Source organism: Tauraco erythrolophus, chromosome 6 (genome assembly GCF_009769465.1).
Source record: "Tauraco erythrolophus isolate bTauEry1 chromosome 6, bTauEry1.pri, whole genome shotgun sequence".
Classification (NCBI taxonomy): Eukaryota; Metazoa; Chordata; class Aves; order Musophagiformes; family Musophagidae; genus Tauraco; species Tauraco erythrolophus.
Window position 1 is genome coordinate 57,379,043 of NC_141470.1, and position 27,564 is coordinate 57,406,606.

The following is a 27,564-nucleotide window of genomic DNA, read 5'->3' on the forward strand; positions in this document are numbered from 1 at the left end:
TGATACCTGTTTATTTTTCTCGATGAAAATTTGCTGCACTTTTTAATATTTTATTTTTTTTATTGTTTGATGAAGAAATGTTTTATTGTATATTTTGTAACTAGGTCTGTAATAGCTGTCCCAATATTTATTGGTTCTTACAGGTCAGCTCTTCAATTAGAAGCTCTCTGAAGGGCCATCTTTAGCACCACGTACTGTATAGCCCCATATTAATGATAATAAATAGCAGTTTTTATCATGTCTCTGGTAGATGTAAGATCTGATTGCTATTCCCTCCTTTAATTCTTCTTGCATCTTCAGCAAAAAACAAGTCTCCATTTTGCTGAGAGTTTTACAGATACCCGAAGAAGTAGCTTCTACTACAAAAACCTTCAAGAGGCCTTCAAAAGGCATGCAGGCAAGGAGTAGAATTAATCGAGTATTAATATCCTTATTAAATAGATAAGGAACTGAGGAACAAAGAAACTGCCCAAAGCTATACTGGCAAGGGAAGAGTTCGGAATTGAACCTAAATGTCCTTATTCTCAGTTCATCACTGTCTCTGCAAGGTTGCTCTGTTTTGTTCTCTTTTTTTTTTTTTGCTTAATGACTTGCATTTGGACTTTTAAGTTAATAGTGGTTGAAGTATCAAATGTGAAAGGGAATTATTGATGCGTACTTTCTTTCCAGTCTGACACAATTGTCCTAAAAATTCTTTTTTCTCTCCCGAGCCATTCTGTTTGAATGTAACCATTAATTATGTAATTGCTTTATTACACAGGGGAAGTAGATCCTAGATTGAACAGAAAATTACTAAATAGAAATATCCTAAACATGCCATACAGGTTCTGGGAGATGTACATGTATCTGTTTATGCCATCAAGGTTTAGGGATAGCTATGGGGGTATGTAATGGTTTTGAGGGCTCTCGGTAGATAAATCAAATTTCAACACAGAAAAAAATCCAGTTAAAATGTAAAAAGACTGATGATTTGCTCTCTAGAATTCACATAGGTCATTACAAATCCAGCACTTGTGCGCAAAAAGATGACACAGAGAATACAGTGTCCAACAGTGATTCTTGTTAACCCCAGTACGCCTCCTCTGACCAAGGTAATCTTTCAGCTTTTTATGCTCTTCATGAAAAAGGAAAAGACTTCTGAAGATACAGAAAAAAATCTGCCTTGGCGTCTTAGTACAAACCCAGGAAAATATTGTACATGATCAGAAGGAAAAAAAGCTTTTTGCAAATGTGCCAGAGTTTTGGAATGAGTTCTGCAGCAGAATATCCTAGAAGCTTAAGGGTATCTGCCCCACACTGGTCATATTTATGCAGCTCCAGGGGAGATACACCTCTGGATGCTGACAGGTACCATACTTACCCAATTACCCAGTGACATGTTAATGTAGAAGAGTATGAAAGTCTTGATTAAAAGCAGGGCTTCCACTGGAAACCTCATCTCACTTGCGTTTTATTCCTGAGAAATGTTAAGAAGAGAACTTAAGATGCACCCTACTGCATCAAGTACACTCTTATTTTTTTCTGAGAGAAACTATTTACTGGCTTACAATAGAAGAGGGTTAGAAAGGAATGCCTTAGTCAATACATACTCCATTACAGTAAGCAATTACATAACTTGCTTCAAAATACTCTTTTCCAGTGCACAGAGCTCAGGGCAGCCAGAAGGATCACCTGCACTCTATTTTCATCAGCAGTGATGGTACATAGGGTTGTCTCCAGCTTACCTCAACCCTCCATCCTAAACTAGACCTAATGTTATCTGTAAATATCATAAAAGAGGTTCTGAAAGGCTTATCCAGTTAAGCTGGCAATTTTTCCATGGAACCTTGGATATTAGAATACATAAAAGTGTTTAAGTTCAAATACATGCTGGTATTTAAGGACTTAATATATTGTATAGCTTCCAGTTCTTTTTTAAACCAGGGGCGCTAAGGGACCCAAATACCTTTGAGGATCTGAACATGTGGTTTATAATATTTTTATATTTTCTACAACATTAATAGATCTGGAAAGTAAATGTAATGATTATAATACGGTAACTATTGACAAATAAGGTGGTTTTTAGTTGACTAAGAAACATTGGAGAACCACTGAAGTCCATGAACATAAATAAAGAATTTAATTCATGGTAAGAGCCTCAGAAACAAAAGGCCTGGAGAAAAGTTGATGAGCCAAAGAGATCAGTAAGCTTTGATGAAATAAAAGATTTCAAAAAGCATAAGGAATGCCTGGAACATCTCTTTACGAGCAAACAGATTGAAGGAATACTTGTTCCAGTTTTCAACCAAGCTAGACAGAGAAGAGTGGTGGTAGTAGAAAACAATGTGATGTTCGTGAATATCGATCATGCCTTAATAGTTTGTTACCCATTTAATGAGGGTATATTAATGCAGTGCATATTCTTAACTTCTGACTTCTGAAAATTTGGAACTCATCATTCTATGCGTATGTCTTTAGATATTGAAAAGTATCACTTTCTCCTCCATATGAAACTGTGATATATTTGATGAGAAAAATTAAGACTTCACTTTGACATATCTCAAAACCTAACAATACTGTCTGTAAAATGAGGTGTTACTGGACTATGCTAAGAATACTAGAAATTTTCCTTTAAGGAAAGGAAGTCTGATGCTTGAAATCAAAATCATTTACTTTTTGGATGAGAAAGCAGATGGCAAGACTGTTTGTTAAGACCTATGACTTGGGTGTTGTTGGAATTTCTTTTTTACTTTGTGCTTAAACCAAAAACTGATTGGAAGGTTTTTGTTCAGATATTCACAGCAAATGTAACTTTTCACTGAATATAGATACAGTACAAAATACTTAGCAAGAGAAGGCAGGGTTTTGGACACTTATTTAAATGTTTTAAATGTTTTAAAACATTCTTGAAAGTGGCTTTTAATGGATGACTGCAATGGCCCTTAGGATAGTATTGTTTCTGTACTGCTGAACGTAGCACTTTTTCTCTCTCTGTATTAGTCAAAGCTGGAAAACAAAGCTTCCCTTTGGAAGAGTCATCTGTTTCACTGATGTCATATCCAATTGTTTTGGGTTCCTATGTTTTCGTTCCATATCGAATGCTTTAAGTTGCATCAAAATGCTCTGGAGCTTGGCACAGCCGGATGGGTTCTCAAAACACTGCTATGGAAATGTGTGACAATCTACATTGTACCTGCTCCTTTGGAGCCAGTCTGAGATACTGGTAACAGCATCTTTGACATGACTTTGTGTAATGCTCAATATGTCATGTCACTGGGAACGTCCTGAGTGTGCAATGTGATGTACCTTCTAACATGTTTTTAATATCACTAGCACATCAGAGCTGATTGAGGAAGGGTTAGTCTGTTGTTTCTGCTAATTGTTATCCCTCAAATTCTGCATCTGTTCACGTGCTTTCCAATGGAATTGTAAGGAATCACTGGTATCTTTTGGTCTAGTTGTTGTCCTCACCCTGAAAACCATGCAATGGATGTTTAATGCAGAAGGGCCCACAGACCATCTTCTCCATCCATTCATGCTTACCACAAAATACTTTTAGTCATCTTCACTGAATTTTAGTAAGCTAGTAAAAGACCACAAGTCACATCTGCAATGTTTCACAAGAGGACATAGATCAAAAACATCACTAAAGCCTTATATTCCTTTTTTTTAAAAAAAAAAAGTAAATAGACCATGCCTAATTTTACAGAGAGAATCCTACAATAATTTTGCTGAATCTGTCTCCAAATTCATTTGTGATCTCTCATCTGGCTTTCAGTAGATTTGTGATTACATAAAGAAGGCACACCAAATGGGCGTCAGAGGGATTTTAATATCAGAAACACTGGTGGTCCCTACCTCACAACCTGTTCCTACCCACAGCCCTTCTCTGGAGCCTCACGTGGAGGTGCAGCATCTCCCTGCAGAACTCAAGTTGTGCATGAAGGGAGATCCTTTCTGGATCCCTGCAGGTTAAGCATAGGAGTTGTACAGTGTGAATGTGATGCAGACAGGATCAATAAGCAATTTCCTTCATAAAACAGAGGAGACCTTCCTGGCATCAGTTTCTCAGGGGTAAATCCCAAACTTTTTTCCCGAGTTACAAAACATGAACTACTATATATCTTAAGAATCCAGTGGCACATCCTCCTTGCCCACCCATCTCTAGCAGTTGCCAGTACAGATGCATCCTCCCTTGTCCTTTTTTGTGTCTATCTGAGTCCATGTGAACACACATCGTTAACCCCTGTGACAGGGTATCTGAGTACATCTGTCCCTGGCGGGTGTGTGTGAACTGAGCCTCTCACACCTGTGCATACACGCATGACCCTCCTACAAAGAGACACAACTGTGGGATCACTCCCTGTCCTGCCTCTTCAAGGACCTGATCTCGCAGTCTGTGTGGCTTATAGACAACTCTTCAGCCCTCGGTGATATTTCTAAGAACAGAGCTCTAAGCTGCACAACTGATGTGTGCATAAATGATGTCTCCCAGGTGTTTAAACACAAGAGCCAGCACAGCTTCATGGGCCATGACCATGTTCCACTTTCTCTCTTGGTCTATGAGCTCTATCAGTATGATCTCGTGGGCCATATCCATCACAGATACTTACCACTTCTCAATGCAAAGCCCAAGCCTGTGCACAGGACTCAACTTTGACCCATGTGTTAGTATATGATAGCTGCTACCGCTTTTAGAAACAGATACCACTGAAATGCAATGAGCTGAGATGTTTTGGGTAGCTCTTTGGGTAGGGAAATTGCAACCAGGTAGGACTTTTCCACTTCAGCTGCTTGATTTGCTTTACACTTTGGGTGTGAAATGCAGTGCTTTGCACATGAATGCACCTGTGTCCTCTGTGTCAGGGTGAGAGCTACCATCCTGCCTGAGCTTGTCACAGCCATATGAATTGAAGAGGAGCCAGGAAATCTGCACTTAAGAAAGTCGCCATAGCGTCAGTTCTCCACAGACACAGCGGTGCTGTCTGCTTCACACTTTTTTCTCCTGCTCTGGAGGTATGAAGTCCCATCCCCTCCTGTGCTTTTATGAGACATAAAAATGCTGGGTTCTCCTGGAAATCAGGTTGCAACCACTGTGTGAGTCAGCTTCCAGATCTGTTCATCAGGGCTACTGAACCTTGCTTGGGTGTCCCAAGGTGAGGATTAATCTGTTAATGTTTGTAAAAAGCTATGTAAATGATCTGTGTCATGCTGACAGGTCAAGTACTGCAATGCTCACTGGCTGCTCCTCCTGACAGTGTAAGATATATGCCAAACAATGTCTGCACTTTCAGATGGCATTCGCTGATGTAGCTTGACTGGCTTAACCCTCTGAGGATTTGGCCCTACTTCTTCTAGTTTACTGATTGGGTGATACAGCACGAATATGCAAGGCTGATGCTTTTCCACATAACCTAGAATACAATAAATACATCGATCTGTGCTTGTGCAGGACTGTGAGCTCAAAGGAAACCTCTTGGATCTATTACAGAATGTGTGCAATTCAGGTCCTGAAGGACACATGGGAAGCAATGAGGCTGAGCAGAGCTCGGTGCTCTGCTTGGCTGTGGGCAAGAGGCAGCAGCAGAAGCTACTTCTGCGAGCCATTGGCAGGATTTGGCCCTGCTACACCTCCAGGAGTTGCAGGTGCTCAGAACAGCTGCAAGGCTTAGCATGAGCTCCTCCGAGAACATGAATCCTACCCAAGAAGAGAGGGTGTCAGAAATTTCGGAGCTTTTTTGTCCTGTGCTTGTCACATAGACTGCACCTACTATCAGTTATTCGGATCAGGGCCTGACAGTGGCAGATACCACACAAACAGTAAGAGAAACAGACTTTTTAGAGAATTAACTTACAAGTGAATGCAGCTTCCATAACGAGCTCCAGAAGCACACAGAAAAACAGCAAGTGGCCAAAAGGGGAGTGACTAATTTTCACTGGCAGCTTTACCACCCACCTGGTCCCAGTTATCAGCATTACATGTGAACCTTTATATTGATTTTTGGTATGAATGATTGATACTTTCATTATCTTTAATGCTTTTTGCAGTGAAGATCATTAGCCACTGATCTTTGCTGATGTCTCTGTAGGTCTATCTATACTTTTCCTAGAATATCTAAGCTCAAAAGCAATGCTGCAGCATGAGGCAGGGGCTGTTTTCAGTACAAGCTGTTATTAAACGAGAGTAGGACAGCCCAAAGAAAGGAACGTTCTGTGAATCTTCATTGTCACGTGGTCCTCTTCTTTGAGGGTACTAGAGCTGATAACCTACTATGTGGGTCATTTTCAGGGATTAACACAGGGATAAGGCATCGATACATCTGCCAGCAATTTGGGTGATTAACTTATGAGAAAGTATTTTTTGTTTCTGCCACTGTAGCTTGTCCGGGCAACTTTTTCTGTCAAAACCTAATCCAGTACCTGGTGGAATCAGCAAGAATTGTGCCACTGATTTCTTCCACAGCTGGGTCACACCACTTATTGGTTTCATCATCAGCACCAGTACAAGTTGCTGTGTTAGAAAACATAAAGACTGTGGATTTGCACTTTTGTTTCTTTACCTGAAACTTTCTTTCTGTTCTTTTCCTTCTTCAGACAGTTATCTACATACTTAGGGCTTCAGCGAATACTCAAGGTATATCTCGTGTCTCTGCACAATGCCTTTGCACGCAGATCTCCACTGGTATTAGCAGAGCTGCTCTGCAACTGGGTATCTCCGAGATTTAGCACACGTCTTGTTTAGTTTCAATCAAACAGCCTGTTTGTCAGCCACAAAACATGAAAACGATTGACAGTGAAAGGACCTGATTTCTTCTTTATCCTCATGAAATGATTGCACATCTCCATTTAGGGTGTTTGTTTACTAAACGACCTGTGTAAATGTGCCCAGCCCTCATTGATCTAGCTGGATTAAGGTAAAAGCAGAGGAAAGATGGTAGGGCGGGGGCTTCAGGATGCATCTAATGGATGTGGCAGGACTGTGGCTGTGGTTTTAGGTAGCGGCTTCTTGTGGGGGTGCAGGCCCCTTGTACTTTCTGCGAGGCTTCTGCTCCCACCCAACTGTGTTGGAGCTACCTTGGGCACGGTTGTGTGCAGCAGTCCTATGATTGCAGCAGGGATACAGCTGATGTCAGTTATAAATGACTGCAAGTTGGAACAGGAGGAATTTATAAGCCATGTTTGAGAGGTTTTAAATATCTTGTTTGCTGTGCTGTTAAAAAAAAATGTGTAAAATTATAACAAAATAATGATGACCAAACATCTGTAAATCTTCCTTTGATGAGATGACTAGCAATATTCTCGTGTTTATAGTTTTGACAGCAAAATGACACAGAAAAAAAAAATTAGCATTTACAAGATGTCAGGAATAAGGAAGCAGAAGGAAGGCAACAGAGACGATTATGGCTCTTGAGAGATGGTAATGTATGTGTCACCTACAAAAAGCAGTCACTTTTGCAACTCCTTGGTTTCCTGGTGAGCAATTACTACCTGGCAACAGTGAGGGAGAAGCAGCCCATACTGTGCTTTGACAAGACAGAAATCTGGTGCTTCAATGAAATATTTGGTGGCATCGCACACCATCATCCTGGCAGCATGTACCTGGGGGCAGAGCGCTAATGAGTGGGGAGGATGGAGATGCAGTCTCTCAGAGCCTGGGTTGCTCATGCTGACCAACTTCCCACCTACAAAAGGTGTCCCTGTGCTCACCGAGGTGCCCCCCGGGACTCCAGAGGCCCTGACTCCCCAGTCCCCACCTGGTGCTTTGTCCACTCAGCCATCCTTCCTGCGACAGGCAACACCATACGGTGATAATGTTATTGCAAGCATAGTGTGGAAGAGTTTGTACTTAACTGGATGTGAAGTATAGGGAGGGTGGCACAGTCCTCACGCTCATAGAGGACAGTGTTCATGCAGGTATCTAGGAGTAATCTATTCTGTTCCTTAATTATTTGCAAATACCTGCAGGTGGTGAAGTGTAAGTCATTCAGTTTTCTCCTCAGTAATGTTTACTTTAGCCCCAGGGAGGGTGCGGAGAGCGTAGCCCTGACCAGAGCTGATGACTTCATCAGAGGAGGGAAGTTACCCAGCCTCACTGACAGATTTTTATGAAGGATTTCCCAAGGCCAGCCTGCAGTAGAGCATCGCTACAGATATGATTTTGACATTTGTAGTCCAAGAAGCAGCAGTATTCAAAGTAAACCACCGCCAGTGGCTTTCCATAAAAAGCCCAATTCTTGGATTGTTTGTGGGGGTTTGAACGTAGCTATGAGTTGTACAACCCTAAGCTTTCTCTTAGGACTCCACCAACCTACATCCAGCTTCCTTTCCCTCCTAACCACAGTGAGCCACGGCAACGCTGCTTTGCTGTGTAAGCTACCTGCAACCACTCCCTGCCGGTCAGCAGCTCCTGCTTCAGCTTGTACCCTCCAAGGAAACTCCGCTGAAGCAAGGACTGGAGAAAGGAAAAAGGAATTGGGAGCAACTGGAAGAAAGAGAGTCATGAGCTTGGGAAGACAGACTCAGTAGTCCTCTAAATGGTTTTTTTTTTTTTCAGAAATAAGCCAAAAAATGCTCCTGGCCAAACCTTAGCTTCCTGAAAATTTGACAGAATTAACTTCTTCTCCATAAAATAGATTATCCTTTTGGAAAAATAAGTGGAGTCTTTCTTACTAATCCATACAGAACAGACTGTCCAGTTTTCCTATGGCTGCTGCCATAGGTCCTAGTCTGATTATAGGCATGAAATGTAGGCAAGTGTAATTATGACGTAGGCAAATTTATGGGTCCCCAGACAGGTTTTCGAATAACAAAAAGAATATAAATATTGGATCTATGGAAAGAAAATGTCCATTATCAAAATCAACTCACAAGCTTGTACCGTGAAAAAGCTTGCTTCTTCAACACAGCTGTCAGCCCAGCTGAGATTTTAAATTGGAGTTTGTCTAGTGCAACTCTCACTTTCTATTTAAAAAGCAAAGTCAGAAGCACTAAACTTTTGTCTTAGGTTTTTAAAATACAGGAAAGCTAATATAACTGCTGTACTAATGTAGAGTTATGAGCTTTTAGGCTCTCCAGTTTTTGGCAAAGAAAGGTTACATCTTTTGATTCATGGAATAAGACATTTCCCTATATATATTTGCCATACACTTTCTCTTCAGAAAAAAGTCTTCATCCCTTCCTCTCCTCTGGACTGCTTGGCACGGCTCTGTGGTTTTTAACTGCCTGTGCATCACTCAAGAGCTGGCTGCATTTCAGTCACCAGTCACTGTGCAGAGTTTCTGTGTGAATTATTGGAGTGTGCTTGTCATCTGGAGATCTAAGGAATTGAAAAGTATGGTTCCAATATCAGACTGCAACTAGAAGGGCTTCTAGAGATGTAGAGCCAGGTCTGTGGTCTGACTGAGGCAATGCCCATGCCAAACTCAACAGAAAAAGTCTCTGGGTGACAAAATGATGTCCCCTATCAGGCTTGTGACGTGTGCAATGTGTCTTTCAGCTTCGGTGTGAAAAAGACTGGTTTAGAGGGTGACACAAAGTCTCAACCCTGTAAGGAGAACAAGGGTTAGATATGTTACCTGTATTGTTTGGACAAGCTAAGGACTGATAGGATAAGCAAAATAGGACTTAGCTTGAGTTCTTAAGTTAGACAGGCTTGTGTGAATGCAGTTAAACAGCAGGGGAGTCTCTGGAGAAAAATGACTTCAAAGAAAGAGAAATCTTTGGATGGTTGCTTCTTGGTCTGGAAGGCTGGATGGAAGGCTTGGTCTGGAAGGCTGGATGGTTGCACTTAAAGAGTTGTGGTCAATGGTTCAATGCCCAAGTGGAGGCCAGTGACGAGTGGTGTTCTTCAGGGGTCAGTACTGGGGCCAGCGCTATTTAACATCTTTGTTGGCAACATGGACAGTGGGATCGAGTGCACCCTCAGCAAGTTTGCAGATGACACCAAGTTGTGTGGTGTTGTGGACACCCTGGAGGGAAGGGATGCCATCCAGAGGGACTTGGACAGGCTGGAGAGATGGGCCTGTGAGAACCTCATGAAGTTCAACAAGGCCAAGTGCAAGGTCCTGCACGTGGGTCAGGGCAATCCCATGCACAAGTACAGGCTGGGCAGAGAACGGATTGAGAGCAGCCCTGAGGAAAAGGACTTGTGAATGCTGGTGGATGAGAAGCTCAACATGAGCCGGCAATGTGCACTGGCAGCCCAGAAAGCCAACCGTATCCTGGGCTGCATCCAAAGAAGTGTGGCCAGCAGGTGGAGGGAGGTGATTCTGCCCCCCTACTCAGCTCTCGTGAGACCCCACCTGGAATACTGTGTTCAGCTCTGGAGTCCTCAACACAAGAATGACATGGAGCTGCTGGAGGAGGGCCACGAAGATGATCCGAGGGCTGGAGCACCTCTGCTATGAAGACAGGCTGAGAGAGTTGGGGCTGTTCAGCCTGGAGAAGAGAAGGCTCCAGGGTGATCTTATAGCAGCCTTCCAGTACCTAAAGGGGGCCTACAGGAAAGCTGGAGAGGGACTTTTTACAAGGGCGTGTAGTGATAGGACAAGGGGCAATGGCTTTAAATTGAAAGAGGGCAGATTTAGATTAGATCTAAGGAAGAAATTTTTCACTCAGAGGTTGGTGAGGTACTGGAACAGGTTGGACAGAGAAGTTGTAGATGTACACCCCTGGCGTAGTGGAGGGTTTCCCTGCCCATGGTAGGGGGGTTGGAACTAGATGATCTTCGAGGTCCCTTCCAACCCTAACCATTATATGATTCTATGATTGTCTATCAGGAGTTGGGTTAGTTTATTTTCATTTATCCTTGATATTGATTAATACCGAATTCACAGAACAGTGTCATTCTCAAATAATCTTCTTTAGCAAAATAGTATGTATAATAGCAAAAAAAAAAAAAGGAAATCTCCACATTTTTTTTGTTTGGGGTGTTTTTTGTGCCACTCTTTGGAGTCTCTAGAGCTGTAGATCAATTGCTAGTGTTTAGTGACCTCCTGCACAAGAGTGTAGGGCCTGTGGGTGGGTCTTCTCCTATGGCTGGCAATTGTACAGTGCATAATCTAAGATGACACTGACCCTTGCAGCCTTATAGGAATAGTATTTTCAGCAGGATGAATTGTTCTGGAATATTTTCTTCAATGTACTGTGTTATATGCCCAAACATTTTTTTCATCATCTTGAGCATATGTCCTACATTTCCTCTCTGCTCTTTTTGTTGCATGGTTTTGATTGTTGCCAACAGCAAAGGTCAAAAGATATTTTACTGTTTCTATTTCTATGTTTCTGTTATGCTGAATAAAATTGTTGGTGCTGCAAAGTGACTTGTTAAAAAGCTTATGCTGCAAGACTTCAATCGGTATGAACTGAAGCTGAGCTCCATCAGTTTAAACCAGATGGTCCAGAGAGACAATGTGGTCCAAAGAACAGAGTACTGATCTGGAAACTGAGAACAGTTTGGTTCTCTGGAGCTTCAGCAGGCAGCTTCATGAATTTAGATAAAGTTTTTCATCTTGCTCTGCCTCAGGTTTTCTGGATGGATGGATGGATGGATGGATGGATGGATGGATGGATGGAAGAGTGACTCTGTATTTTAAAGCACTTTACACATTCAATTTTTCAATCACGTAGTCTCATTCCTTTTACATCTAACACAAATCAGTACAACTGCCTGTTTAATTTACATTACAGATAGGTTCTGAAATCATAATATGTACGAATGATATCATTGAATAGGTTAATTATGTTTACCAGTGTCTGTAAGTATTCACTAGAATTTCTCTGTCTAGAACTGAACCAGCACTGACTTTTGTCCATCAAGCAGCCTTCCATTTCTTTCCTACACAGTGAAGAGAATCCAGAAGTTTTTCTTAGAGTATGAATGATTCAGATCAGAATTTTCAGGTTAGAAGTAATATTTAGTTCAGTCTTTTAAATTAGTCCTCAAATGGCCGTTGGAGAAGTTTAGCCCAAGTGCCTTTTTTTTTTTTTTTTTTTTTTTTTTAATCCTAGATGTGTGACTCATGTAGGATCTTCAATTTTTTTCTATGTTATAATTTCCTTAAATGCCATGAACTGGCAATACTTGAATCTCTCTTTTATGATTAGTGCTTGTTTCCAAATTTTTCTTCATGAGTGAAAGTTCTTCCTCTCACTAGAGCCCAAAGAACATTGTTCCACTGCAGGTCTGCCATCTTCCATGGAGTTTAGGTGGTCCATGACCACAAGCTTTTCTTTTTTTTTTACCAGTATGCTCATTGCTCCCAGCCACCTCACCTCAGCACACCTTGAAGCTGCCTTACAGCATGAAAGGGGAAGAAACAGGTAAACATTTCCCTAGAGGACCATTTGGCTTTAAAAATAGGAGTAGAGCCAAATGGATACTTCACAAATGTGAGCAAGGTATCTTAACTGAGAGAGCATCAGTCCTATAGTGGTGTTGTGACAGCTGCTAGAATAGAAAACAGGTCTGTGAAATAGCAGAATATCTTGGGCAACAATTCATAACAGATTAACACTTATTCTGAAAATTAAGTTGAAGGAAACATTACCAACCTACTGTTTCTAGCCATGTTCTATTCATTTGCTTATCACACCCGTTCAATGAGACTTAGTTCCCTCCCTGTGTGTTATAAGGACACTGGGACTTAAACACGATCATTTCCAATGACCGATTTTGCATAATTCAAATACTATTAATATTTTATTTATTGTTAGCAGTTTCTTTATTTCAAGCAATATTTTTAAAGAATCCATTATATGTTTAAAAACCCCTCAAACAACAGGGTTAAATTTGGCTCTCTATTCCAGGGCATAAATCCAGATTAGCTTTCCTTTTAACAGTAATTTTACTCAAGATTTTGTGAACAGAATTTGTCTTGGTGTCCACTGCAGAAAAATGTAGCAAAATATACATTCCTCTCCCTAAATCCTTAAGAAGAATTGCCAATGTGCTACTGAATACTCTTAATATAAGAAAGCAGTGAAATATTTTTAGTTTTGTGGCTATGTTCTTCGTTTTATTCGTATTTTATATGGGCATTGTTTTAAATCACTGGCACTACATTAGAGTATGTCAAGATGCATCACATAAACAGATACAATCTACCATGACCTTGAGGCAACGTGATGTGTATGTTGCATTACATTAGCTATCAAAATATGTTCCTTATATAGTACAGTACCCACTGTAGTCAGAGAAAGAACATGGGCTGTTAGGCATACTGTACAGAGTTGGAAGACATATGCCGATGATCTCTCTAGATCTATAGCCACATCATTGGTATCATTTTAAAGAGAATAGGAATAAACTATAGGACAAAAAGTGAATCCAAATGGCTTTGCTCCATATGCAAGGTAACATCCTTTGCTGAACAATGGAAACCTCTGAACATCAGGAAAAGTGTTACTGACCGAGCACTGACCCAGAGATCTTATGGAGTCTCCACCCTTGGAGATAACAGAAAAGGTGTCTGGACATGGTCCTGGGAAACACTATAGGTGGCCTTGCTTGAGCAGGGGAGTCGGACCAGGTGACCTCCAGAGGTCCCTTCCAACCTCAACTGTTCTATGACTGTAATATCCACAACTCGCAACAGCGAGCACTTGATATAACAGTGTGCCAGTGCACAGGAGTTCGGGAATCCAGCCCTTCCTGTGCTCCTTTCTTCACTGCTCATCCTAATGGCCTTGCCAGAGCATTTGGTGAGTTCATCATGACCTTTTCACTCCTGAATCCCACTTCTCTGCTGTGCCACAGAACTCTAGCCCGAGCACTGAAGAGGAGAGGTGTCCCCTTACTCCCAAATGTGCTACTCCCCACAGCCATCTTGTTTCGCCAGGAGGGTTGGACCTGCACAATTGGAGCTGCCGCCTCTCTTGCACGTCATGCTTACTCTCAGCACAAGCCAGAGGAGCAGATGTTCTTCTGGATCGAGGGCCTGGATCTCCTGGCTGTGCTGGGTTTGTGCAAATCGACCTTCAGCAACTCGCTTCAACCTTCTGTTCTTTCCCCCCACTTCCCATACTTCGTACTGCTGTAATTTTGTAAGCTTTTTGGGCTAGGTATTGTTCTCGCTATCTGTGTCTGGTTTCTAGCCCAGACGTCAGCAGGGGTTGCTGCATGCTGCTGCAATATAAATGACTAATGATGATGATAAAAGGTGTGGGAGTTGGTTGCCTGGAGTGTTATCCTACTTTGATAACTTTGGTTTAGAAACCAGCTTCTTCCTCAAATTATCTGTTATTTTGTTTTATTAGGTCTAATATTTTAAAAGCTGCAAGGGATTTTTGCCTGCCTCCATTTTTGAACGCTCATCCCAGGACTTTGAAAGAGGCTTTGAAAATGTTCAGAGTTTGGATGGTGTTGCTGTCATGGTGCCAGTAGCCTTCAGCATGAATTGCAGGTTACTGGCAACTTTAAGAGTCAGCTGCGACTGTGTCCTAAAAAAGGCGTTCAATAGGGAAGTGCTCTATTTTTAAATTTAGGCTGATACAGGTAATAATTACACACAAAACAGTACGTGAAAAGAACGTTATCAAGGTTGCACAGCTCAGCACTTGAAGCTAAGAAATGCTGTAAGGAAAATTGTCTCTACTCCATTAATTTGCCACCTTGCACAGGTGCATCAGTCACAGACTATTTTTGCCCAGGATCCGAGTCTCGCTTGGCACGCATAATAGATGACACAGTTTGTGAGTTCGATACTTGATTTTCTTTTCACTCTTCAATGCATAGCTCAGACTCTGCTGTGAAGGCAAAATTATCTCCCGCTGGGGCATTCCAGGGTGTTCCACTGTGCAGCTCCTTGCCATGTGCAAACACTGACTTATTTCCATTTACAGCACCTTAATAGCAATTCTGGGTATCATTACTCTCTAGTACAGCTGGTAACCTGAGGCAGAAAAAGAGTCAGATTACAATGTCTGTAATTGTGGGTGCCCAAAGTCATTTTTTTTAGAGTACCTGGCAGTATATACTGCAGCTCCCATTGGTTTCCACTGCAAAGGCCAGTACTTACCGCTTTCAGATATTGAAGCCTCCAGGCTCAAGGCAGTCTCCCAGAAATACAAAACAGGGGAGCAACTTTGTAAAGTGTGGTGTGAATGTGTTGTCCTGTTCCTCAGAGCAACATCTCACAAAGGTAGACAAAAGACTGCTGCTCCTCATCTCAGACTCTCCTGTCACCTTTTAATTCTGCAGAAAAAACATCAAGAATCCTACAAGAAAAAGCTTTTTTCTCTCTTCTTCTATCGCAAATGCACTGTGCTCTGACTGAAGCTGGAATTTGGTGGACAGAATAGTGCTTAGCTAAAACCTACCTGATAACACATGAACAGAAGGAGACTGAATTCATTGTTGATCACCTTTGATTGTAGCATTTTTGACTTGTCTTTGTAAATTAATTACAAAATATATCCAAACTATTTTTGAAAAGCAAATTGAAAACCTTTTCCTATCCAAATTTTTATATTTGACAACCATCAATGTCATTTCCACCTATTGAAGTACTGCAAAGATGCTTTGAGCTAGGAGAGTAATTAAACAGGAAAGAAAATTGCAATGGAGGTAATTTCTTTTATAAAACAGATCATTTGAAAATCAACACATTTTCAGATGCACGAGACCAAGACCTTCTTCAGCACTTTCATCAGGCTGTCTCAGCTATGACAAAATTGCCAATGCAGTAAAGATACTTGAGTATTTCATAAGAAAAGTTGTCAGGTTTCTATATGGATAAAGCAATGATTAGTTTCCAAGCATCATTCTTTTTTTTTTTTTTTTTTTTCCCACGACATACTGTCCCTGAGATAAATGGCTGGCATGCATCATTTCAGACCAAAGAGCTGTAATTTTAAAATTTACAAAAAAGCCTGAACTCAACTTTCCTAAATCAGAAAGTGTCAGTTGGTTAGAACTATTTGCAGTGTCACTTAACGTAGTGGTAATTAATTTTTGGAATAAAGATATAGTTGGAAGTAAAAGATTCTAGATTGTTGTACCCACTAACTAATGTCTGTCTTCTAGAGAAGCTCTAGTTTTAAATCCTTCAGGCTTCTGGATGCTCTTCTGGTACGTTTGTTTTGTAAGGAGAGATCATTTCCGAGGTAAAGGTAGATCCGTTACAGGCCAAATTATCATCTGGCTTTGGTTGAATGTAAAGGTATTATATAGCAAAAAATTAATTTGTGTCACTTTTCCATCTCTTAATATTTCTTAAATGTCTTCTGAAGCAACTGAGTTTCCATTCCAGCATGCAGTGGTGAGGGCAGATCTTCAAATTGCTTATGACAGAGGTTACGTGCCTTCTGGCAGATAACAGAGACCTGTCTTTCACTGAGACTTGAGTATTGTATTTTTTTCCTTTACAGGGCTTCAACGTATTTTTGCTCCTAAAAGAGAACCCAGGAGATGTCCTTGAGATAGAAAATGAGGTGCTGAGATCTGGAATGATGGAAAGAGATACTTTAACATATCATTCTTTCCTGTAGCTATGCCTGCTAATGCTACTTTTATCTGGGCAAAAATGCAAATTTTAAGGCTTTTATCAGCACTGTTTTTAACTGAATATACCAGCATTCAAGTGTGCTCACTGTAGGTTTTTTTTGTTGTTCTGCTTTTCTAGCTCAGGAAAGACAGACAAAGGACTAAGAGAGAGATCTCTGACTTCAAACTTCAAATCTTTATTCTGTCATAACTTCTAGGGTGTGGGAGGGATGTTAGCCTTTTTTTTTCCTTTTTATTTTTCTCTTTGAATGAGAAGTGTCCCTTCTACCAACCTTGGTGTGCATAAATTATAAAATCTCTGAAGTAAGGACAATAGTCTTGAAAAAAAATTACTACAGGGATATGGTAAGAGACTTAGAGCATTCTAGGTGGCCTGTAGAATAAAAGCCAATTACTTAGAGTTTCTCAGATTACGTAATGAGGAATCAAATAATAGGTTCAAATAACAAGTGGATATTTCTTCAGGTGTCTCTTAGTAGTCTGTTGAGCTCATTGCTAGAGGACACTCTATAGAGAAAAAAACCCAAACATGATTCTATGATTCTATGATTCTATGATTCTGTGATTCTATGAAACAAGCATGAGTTCAAGCAGCAATTAGACAAATTTAGAGAAAACAAGTCTATGAAGGGGCATTAAACCCAAAAATGCTTCTTCTGTGGGAAGAAGCCCTTGACCTGCAGATTTCTGGACTCTGGTTAGGTACAGTGGGGTAAGCATTACTATATGCTTGCGCTGTGCATCTTTGGCATCAGCTAATGGCAAGGGGACACCTGATCAGCTGGACTGTGGTCTGGCTCCATTTGGCCACTTTTACACCCATTAACACCACAGAGTCTTTGGCCTTTACAGGACAGTTTTGGGAAATCTCCACTGCGACTAGCTCTGTCTGTCCTGTCCCCACTGATGGGAAAGGAGCAGCGGTTAGACACAAAATACCCATTTGGGGCTGGTGTTCGGTTCTTCTCCTTCTCCATTGCAGCTGCTGCTTTGGGGGCAGGAGCCTCTCACACTCTGCAGGACGGGGCTCAGCAAACACTAGATGAAGAGAAAGCCTAAGAGATGTGTACTCCATCATTGTGTCCACAACATGCAACTTTTATCTTTCAGTACTAAATCTTCAGTGCAGCAGAGCAGTAAATTGTCTGAAAATGTAGCACACACATCATCAGTTATTTTTTTAGAACCAGTGCATTTGCACACATTGCAGAAGGATTCATGCAAACAAAATAAATGTAGACCATGTCATTTTTTCCTCTATTCTTGCTGATAGAGGGTATCAGGAGTTAATCTCGTGAAGAGTGGGAAGGAGAAAATACTCTTTTGACCCAAAAGGTCTGAAAAGAAATACTGAGTACTTAAAAAGAAGAAAATGGCAAGTGTATGCTGCAGTACCAGCCTAGAGTCAAAAGCTTCTGCTTCTGAATGTTAGCACCAAGCAACCAAGCACAGTGCTGTGTATCAGGAAAATGGACTGTGAACACAAAATAGGCTGGTCTAGAACAAGAATTATACTGAAATCGCACCACTCTTTGAGCCTAGCCAGAAAATTCATCATCTCTGGATTTGTGAAATTTGGAGTCTGAATCCTAGATTTTTCCAGTTGTGTTTTAAATAGATTGCTATTTTTGATCAATAACAATTCATTGTTCATAATGCATCTCATATAAAAGGAAAGAGGGCTATGGGTTAAAGGGTGACTTACTGTCATTTCAGTCAGGTTAGTTTCTTTCACAAACTAGGACTTGTGAAGCTTTATGAATCCTGGTACGAGAGACCTGGCTGTAAGCAGAGAAGCGAAAGGCTGTTTGTGAGTCTATGGATAGCACTGTCTGCACAGAGACAGGTAAAAGACAGTCTGTAGCAATAGCCTGATATTTAAGCATAGTTATTCTGCTACAGATCGCAGCTCTGTTGCTAAGATAGGGATACTCGTATTCAAAATATCCAGTCTTTTTATAATAGAGCTTAGGTATCCTGAGCATTTCAGAGTTGTGTATGGTCCCAGAGACGTAAATGAGGACAAGGAAGGCAAAATTGCAAAACTGGCTGCAAGTCCTTTCAATCCTCCGAGTTCTGAGCCACCTGAGGGGCAAAAAATAGCTGCCAGAACAAAATGAACCAAACCCATGTTAGGGACTAGGATGAGCCCTATAATGCATTACTTATTTGAATTGGGCCCTCTCAGAATAACCTCTTTGCTGCTGAGTGTTTCCCTTTATTCTATAGAAGGTCTCATATTGCTGAGACCTTCTGAAATATGCTGGCTGTAGTGCTATAAATAGCATGTATTTCCCACTGACTAAAACCTGCCAGCATAGCAGCAGCCTGACGTGGGTTTATTTTCCTGCTCGAGGACTACGTAAGTGCTTGTGTCCTCTCTCCGCAGAGACATCTCTGTGCTTTAGGCACTGGTGTCTCTGCTCACTGCCGGGAGTGTTATTGAACCTGGCTTACATTCCTGCTCTTTCTGATCTTTTTTCTCTAATGAAACCCCTCTCCCTGGGCACCCTTCCTTGTCTCCTTCTCCCTTCTCTTACGGCAGATCTCTGCTTTTCTCAGGTGTTCTTATTTTACTGTATACTAGTTTCTACTCACCTTATTTTGATTCATCTGCTGTTCGTATGTACCGCACACTGCCTGTGCAAGCTGCTGGGTCTGAATGAGCTTTCAGTGAAGCTTCTTATGGCCCCAGAGCTTCTTTTGGCCTTCTCTCGCATTTACGTGCTGAATTTCAGTTCCGTGAAATCCAACTCTAAAAATAAGTGCAAATGTGTGCCCCTACACCCACCAGTGTTTCTCTGAGCAGGGTCTCGACTGATAACTGACAGCACATTTCATTAGTGGAGTTTAGGAGAGGACTTACCCAGTCAAAATGGCACAAGGATGGTAAGTGGATACAAAGTCATCACAGAAGTGAGAATACACCAATGTAATCCTTAGAATAAGGACGGCTAGGGAACACAAACTTGTGTTTGATAACTTTGCCTCCCTCCCACAGGCCACTGGCAGCAGTTTGGTACCCACTTAACTACCCTGGTCAGCATCTTGCCTGGGGGCTGTCCAGGACTTGAGCCAAGCACCCAGCTTTCCCAAGTCTGCCCTTGGAGGAAAATGAGGTTAAAAGAACTTGTTAGGAGGAAAGGAACAAAACTCCACTTGGCCGTGATGCTCAAGTGGGGTTTAATCCTCGAGGAGCCTCTCCTCCCTGCTTGGTAATTTGAGCATTTCTTTGTGAGATAAGGGAAGGTATCAGCTCCAGCAGCATCTGAACTCACACTCTGCTTTGTATGATTTCTGTGCCCTGTTCAGTTTGCTAATCAAAACAAGTTTCCTCTGTGTGTTTCTTATCCCCAGAGGGTGGAACTATCCTCAGAAAATTAAAGCTCTCTTATCTCTTAATGTGTCATCACAACTAATTGCCTGGGGACTGTAAACAATTTTAAATATCAAAACAATTTGGCTGGTGATTGTCTGCGATTATGGATTAAGAATATAAAATTTGTGCTCGCTGATATTCAAGCAAGATTGAATAAAAGGGGCCAGATCCTCAGCCGGTGTAAGCAGAGGTAGCTCAGCAGAACTCAGGGGAATGAGTCTGCTTTGTACCAGCTGAGCGTCTGACCCTGGGAGTTTTTCAGAAGTTTTCATTCTTGTTTTTCAAAGTGCCAGATAATACATTACAGCACAGGTGGATCAGGAGGAGCACTGAGGCCCTTGGCAGAGTCCGGACCATTCTTCTCCCCTCCAGCTTCCCAAGAGCTCCACTTCTGCTGGCTGCACCCTCCACTCGCAGCCTCTTTGGGGACCTCATAAATAATGACTTGGAAGAGAAATGATTTAAGATTACAAAACTTTCTCAAGAGCAAGTCAAGGTGCCAGCACATTCAAAAGCTGACAGATATGTCGGTGCAGGTACTTCATGAGGGATGTGCTTTGTATCTCCGACGTGACAAACACACTGTAGTAAATTCACAAACGTGCACTTGCTGCTGCTTCCTTTTCCAAAGCCCTGTCACTAAGCCATCACCTTTAGCTGTCACTGCTCATGCTGAGAGTGAAGAGACGAGTAAGAATTCTCTTCTTTTGCTAGAAATGCTTTGCCTGGTTCTCTGGGCTCTTTGCATTGACAGTGATGTGCAACACGTCCCACAGATCTGGGGAGATGCTAGTGGGTGTATTTTATAGCACTGTTGGGTTTGAAATTTTTCATGTCAGTATCTCCCTCTTTTGGAAGTGTTCGTGGGGCCTCACTTTTGTTATGGATCATTTTCTGACATAGGCTGGGCAGTTCTTCAAAGAATCCCACAGATGAGAAACTGAGGCAGAGGCAGACTAAGTGGATTTCCTGTAGATGTATAAGAAGTCAACAGTAGTGCAAGGCGATGAATAGAGCAAGGAGTGTCCTAACCACTGAACTGTCCTTTTCTCCTCTGCGCAATGCAGAACACATGGAATATATATGTTTTAATGGGTAGCTTTCAGAATATGTATCTTTTCAAAAGGCTGATGTTAGGCTAATGATAAATCTTACAAAATTAAGTAGGAAACATATTAATTTTGATATGGCTGGAAAGGACTTTCCTCATGAAGCAGTAATTAAATAAGAAGTACAGTCATTAAAGAATTGGTAAATCTAGTGCTCTTTATCCTTCCTATCTCAGCAGTTCTAGCAGCAGTTCTGGGTAAGGAAAAGGAGTGCTTCTGACAAGCATAAAGTCCCACCAGAAAAATATGAAAGGAGCAATGTGTCATAAAATCTTAAAAATATGAAACAATGCCAAATAAATGAAATTGATTTCCAGAAGAGAATGATAAAGGCTGAAAAAAGGTATCCAGAAAGTCAGAAGACTTTTCTACTTTCTTAATTGGGTAATTATACTAAAACTGACAGCAAATATTTTCCCAGTAGCAAAAAATACCCACAAACATCAGCCAGCCAAAATACCTCTCTGAGCATGAGATCTGTGAAGGTTAAAGGCTTGAGTCTGCCATTAGGAGAGTGCTCCTCTTCTCCCAAGGTGAGTCCTTAAAGGTGGAGAAGTAATTTTCATTCTTGTCTCCTCACAGTTCAAAGTCAACGCTTACCTTGATTTCAACAGAGCTATATTTGGCAAAGTACTAATATAATTGTATTTGGTCCTAGTCTTGTCCTGTTTGAATGTTATCCGTCTCTTAATACCAAGCCCATTGTGCTCTCTGTCTCTCATAGTTTAGGTGATGTATAAAATAGTGAGCAGTGTAGACCGGCTGGAGCAATCCCTCCAGGGAAACTAAAGGTACCAGTGTCCAACACTACATGTGTTTTGGGGGTTTTACTTCAGACAAACTTTTGTCTGGACCCCTGCTGCCATGGACTGAAATCTCTTTCATTGTTTTTATAGCACATGAAGAGCTCCTGGAGCACCTCTTTGGGTGTAGTTTCATCCAAAAAGGATGCAGTTCATGCAGTCCCAGGCTGCGTCATACTGTGAGCCAAATAGGCATGGCTGGGGCAACAGAGAAGACTTTCAACAAACTCACACTGTGCATCACTCCATGTATAAATTCACAACTGCTGTTGCCTCCTTGTTATTCCTTCATGTTCATCCTGGCCCTGGTCACCTGCTTCTCCATGCATATTTCACCGCATCACACTGAGGACCTTCTCCTTCAGTTAAGGTGCCTTAGTGGGACAGAAATAAACTGGCAGTCTGAGTCGCATTGGCGGTGTTTGGATGGGAATTTCCTTGCTAATAGTTAGAACTTACAAAGAGGAGAAAAGTGATTGTACAACCTCAGATCAGAGATCGTGCAGCCCAGGGACACCCTTTCTCACAGTAACCAGTAATGGGTGCGTGGGAAAGACTTTAATAACAAGGCAAGGATGTGGTGGTATTTCTCTAGTATACTTTCTTAGCTTCCAAAAAATTTACAACTCAAGGATTCCCTAAGATAGAGGCTTTGTCTTTATATCTAATACATATATTGTATGATATGGGGTTTTTTTTTATATGTTTTTTTTCTTTTGTGAATTATTTAGCTACCTTTTAGATTTGTGTTAATTTTAGGATCTACAGTGTCGTACAGGAAGGAGTCTGACACTTTAACTTCATGCTGCACGGTTTGGATTCATTAAGAAAAGTCTGGGGATGTTATCAAGAGGGGTTCAGAGGCCCCCACGCTGCCTCTGCTCACATTAATCCTAGAAACTGGATTGTCTAGCTCATGTGCTGCATAGTCACCATGCCCAAGACAGGAGTGTCGGTGGACACAGGGCATGTGCAAATCCACTCCAGGTGGGGCTCTGCACTGCTCTGCGCGGGTTTAGATTGTTGTGAATGGGAAACTTCTCCCAAACCACAGGATGTGGTTCTTCTCCCAAACCACAGAGAAACCCATTGTACCTTCTCGGGCTTTTTTCAGACCCTAAAGGACTTGCCCCACAAGATGCTTTAGTATGACCAGGTTTCTGTGGGAGCTAGAGGTGCTGAATTAAGAGCGCTCAGCTTTTATGGGAACCAGCCAGCAGGGACTTCATCCTCCCCTCGAGTGCAGTTCCAGATCTGGGATTTTATCAGATTGTATTTGCGATCTCACTTGATTTTTCAAGCAGTGAAAAGCAAACATTTGGCCTGGAGGGAAAACCTCTCAGTTACTGAAGGGGAAAAGAACACAATATCCAAGTGACTCATGGCTTTTTGAGTGAAGTAATGACTGCATGCCATAGTTTGAGATGTGGGTTTGTGGTCCGATGCCACATGAAGTGGATGCGCTTGATTTTTGAGGTTAGTGTAAACGGCTTTGGTAGGAACTGTCCTGTGACTTCTAGAGCAAATTTGCTTGTTAAGATATCACTGACTGCATGGTGGTAATTAATAAGCTAGTGAGGGCACCCACCAGATGCAAAGCTGAACAAAACCCTCCTCTGAATGCACAAATATGATGAAGCCCTGCTGCTAGAAGAGGCAGGTCCTGCAGGAGGAGTTGCAGGTGTCTGTGGCTGGAGGAACAGGAATCCAGGGAGTTTCTGAGGGCTGGAAGGGAAACTGGAGGAGAACAGCAGGAGCCAGCATCCCTGGGAGGTATCTGGTGCCTCTGGGCAGGTTACCCAAAGACCTGCTGGATGAGCGCGCTCTGATGTCTGATGCAGTATCCCTCTGGCTGGTGCCCCTGCTCTTGATGACTTGCATCTGCCGTGAGTGTCCTCAGGTTACTGACTGCCTCGTTCTTATTTTCCACTGAATCACTTGGTGATGCTAAGGCAAAACACCTAAATGCTAATGCAAGTGTAAGTATAAAGGCCAGTGGCATCTCCACAGACCCCTGCTTCTGCCTTACTCACCACTAATCACTTGAACCTGCTGGGATTTGAGCACAATGCCCTTTCTAGGAAGTTTCCAGCAGTTGCTCGCTGTCCTATGTATGAACAACTTGCAGATTTGACCAAATACGGTTGTTTCGTCTGAACTCTCTGCTTTTCACCTCAGTCTCTCCATTGCAGGATTTCCTCACGTCTCCCTCCCCTTTCCATCGTTTCCATTCTCTGGTTGTGCTACAGGTTGCGTAGCCCAGGAGCTCGGTGGAGCTGCAAGTCAGGGCTCCCCTCTGGCGATACCCGTCATGGGGTACATGTGCCCATGCAGGCAGTGTCCAGTTCTCGGGGAGCCCTGCCGGCTGTGTGCATCCATGCTGCATGGGATGTAGTTGTTTTGCTCCGTGGGTTAGCAGAGAGAGGAATGAGGAAATTGCCTGTTCCCCTGTCTCCTCCAACCAAAAGCCTCCTATAGGCAGGGGCTGGTGGGGAACATTTTTTGCTACATCCTACCACTGCTTCCTGCAGCAGAAACACTGAGGGATACGGTTTGCAGCTAGAGAGACAACAGCAGGGCATCGCCGGAACCCAGCTGTTGGCAGATCAGTGGGCTTTGGGAAACCAGCCAGGCTTTTTCAGTTTTCTGGGGCGTTGTGTTTTGCTCGTGAGATCGGAATTTGCAGCATAATAGATAAGCACAGATAAATAGAATTTATCCACTTCTAATTTGAACAATCAAATGTTTACCCAGGTCCCAGTGCCTGGCTGGAAGACCAAGGTAGATTCTTTGCTTGTGGCTCCAGCAGTGATGGGAGTCAGGGCTAGTCCTGCACTTGAGGAACCTTCTCTTTTTAAGCAGTCCAGGAGCTGAGGCTGCTACTTTGGTGATGGCTGTATCCTCCCTGCAGGCAGATCGATACATTTCAGCTCACTGCACTGCAAGTAACTTTTCATCGTACATTAAGAACGAGGAAAATAAAAGCCAAGATGGATGTTATTTTGGTTTTGCTTTTATTTTGAATTATTTATTGGGAAGTCACTGCTGTCTTCCTTCTCATCAGGACACAAAATGCCTTTGTCTTTGGTGTTTTTTCCTACTAAAAAGAAACGAGGTCTTCCCAGATTCTTGGTACTGAAGTGTAAATCTAGGGTCTCCTCAACTTGACAAGATGGTCTCCTGCAGTCCTAATGCAGGCAAAGCTCCCACTGATACCAGTGGAGTCACACTTCGTTGGTGCTTTTCTAACCACTTTTATAATGACATTGCAGACGAGTTATATACGTTATGAATGATTGGTGGCACATAAGCAGAGCGTGTTACGGAGGGTTATGAGTAATTTACAGGCTAGCTGAACTATCATTTTAATTAAGCATTTACTGAATAACTAGTAAAAATATTAATCCTTTTAAAGTGAATTCTTAAAGTCTTATGGGGGAAAAGTCCTGCATTTGGCTCCACTCTCAATATGAGCTTGGAAACTCAAACTAACAATCCGTTTTGATGTGGTTTTTTTCCTAAATCTAGGTTATCCTGAAGAGGACAATAAAGAAACTGGCCACCAAGATGGTAATCACTAGTGGAAATGAGGAAGATAAAGGCAGTCAAGAAAAGGAAAGCAAAGAAGAAACCATCTTGGCAATGCTTGGAATTATTGGGACAATCCTGAACCTTATTGTGATCATTTTTGTGTATATTTACACAACGTTGTAGACTAGAAGGCATGCAAATAGACCAGATAAAACGGCCATTAAGAGAGACGACAAACATTGCTGACTATTGACAAGTTGTTTAATCGGAATTGACTGTGTATTATATTAACACATCATAAAAACACTGCCTGCAGGCAGCAAAGGCTGAAGCACAATTAATTTAACAAGACTTTTTCACACAGTAACAAGCTTAACTCTTCCGTCCCGCCCTCTTCCTTTTGCTTTGGTTTTTGGTTTGGGGGAAAATGACTGCAATTATGTAAGCTGTAGCTTTGAAGAAATCCACCAGGGATATGTTGTTTTAACACAATTAAAAAAAAAAAAAAAAAGAAAGAAACTGTACACTATATACAATTAGAAATGTATACTGTATGCTCGCAAAGATTGAACTCAAAGATAGCATCATAGCACAGATCACGTGTCTGTTAGGTCAAATTATTTTTTCCTCTTGGTTTTTGCTTTTAGTTCCATTGAATCTGACAAGCTTTTTATTTAGAATGAACATATGGTGCAATCATGAAAAAAACAATTCCATTGAGCAAGGTCTGCCTAAACCTGATAAAATGTTGGGAGAAATACATTACATGGTTATTTTTCCTTTCTCATTTGCTTAACATCTGTGTCTGTTCATATCAATGTTTATAAATATATATTTTTAATAAATGTGCTATATTTTTAGCATGAACCAAATATTTGGAGACACTTGTATTCATGCAGCTAAATTTTGTTTGATGAAGTGCCCTTTTTGACAATGGATGTTATTTTTCTTAGCAATTATACAGCAGCTTTGTTTGCAGCCCTCTCACTGTACTCTGAAGCAGCTCACATCATGCTCATATGCATGACTTGAAGTTGGAATGTCAGCTGAAAAGCATTGCTGCTTAATACGGGAAATAGCAAAACATTGTAAGGTGACCTTTGGAGACTGGTTGCAGAAAGAAAGCTCTATTTATAGGTTGGGTTTTTTTTTTTTTTAAAAAAGCAAATGAAAGGAATATTGAGGCATCTCACAAAGTATTACAAAATTCACAGAATTTATAGCTTTCAGAATCTGGTCACACTCTTCAAGTACTTTTATTGAAAGAAGAGAGACTAGGTTTATGCAGTTGAAAAGAGAAATTTAGAGAGCCTATAGTGAGGGGCTTAAGTGAAATCCAGACTGTAAACACACAGTATATTTTAAATGTGAGAATAATTAACCCTTTACACTTCTCTGACATGTGCTTTAAGTGAGGTTGGTGCAGTGAAATTCTCTGGTTTTGGCAGGAATGTACAATAATGATGATCACCATTTTTCTTCAGAGTTCAGTACCTATAAATATATGAAGCATTAAAAATATGAGACCTCAGTTCTGCCTCAAGCTGCCTAAGTACGTTGCCCATTAGCTCTGACATATCCTTTTAAAAAATAGGTCAATTAATTGTTTACTGACTTGTGGTTTGGATTGTGTTCTCACATGCACAAGGGAGGTTGCTATTGAAGTTAGCTGGAGCAGTAAAAAGTTTGATCCTAGAGTCTCATTGATTTTAGTGATCAGTCCTGTCCCTCTGGAATCAGTAAGAGCATTTCATTGGTTTCCAGAGACTAGGGCTAGTCTCAAAAATGCAGAATTTCTTTGCCCTGAGGGGCATCTCCCATAAACAAAGGTGCTTAATCTCTTGTGGTATCGCACATTCAATAACAAAACCATTAGGAGACGGGAAAAGTTCAGTAAATAAATTAAAATGAAATAAATTATGAAGACAATGAAAAAAGAGCAAAAATAATGTTATGTTAATGAAAACACGATAGAGTGAGAGAGGTGAGAAAACGAACAGAGGTTTGAACAAGCAGAGAACAGCACTGAGGGGGTTGAGGAAACGTTTGTGTTTGGATGGTGCTGGTAGAGCTGCAGGTCTTGGAGAGGATGAGAAACATTAGTGGCAGAGTTCATTGGAGCTGAGTGAGGCTGATCTTGGTTTTTAGTTTATAGTTATTTATTGGTACTTCTAAGGAATTGGCAAACTCTGCTTTTTGATCATCCTGAATGAAAAAAATAATGGCTAAAAATATATTTGCGTCTACTCAGCATTTTTT

At 41.5% G+C, this 27,564-nt stretch overlaps 1 protein-coding gene across 1 annotated transcript in view; it reads left to right on the plus strand.

The window, feature by feature from the left end:
• The window catches only part of TUNAR (transmembrane neural differentiation associated intracellular calcium regulator), a 29,129-nt gene extending 3,641 nt beyond the window's left edge, over positions 1-25,488 (plus strand). The window contains exons 2-4 of the mRNA XM_086614122.1: positions 3,862-3,950; positions 16,553-16,559; positions 25,303-25,488. Of these exons, the coding sequence (XP_086470248.1) occupies positions 3,862-3,950; positions 16,553-16,559; positions 25,303-25,488 (282 nt within the window). The remainder of the gene's footprint in view (positions 1-3,861; positions 3,951-16,552; positions 16,560-25,302) is intronic.
• Positions 25,489-27,564: the final 2,076 nt, after the last annotated feature.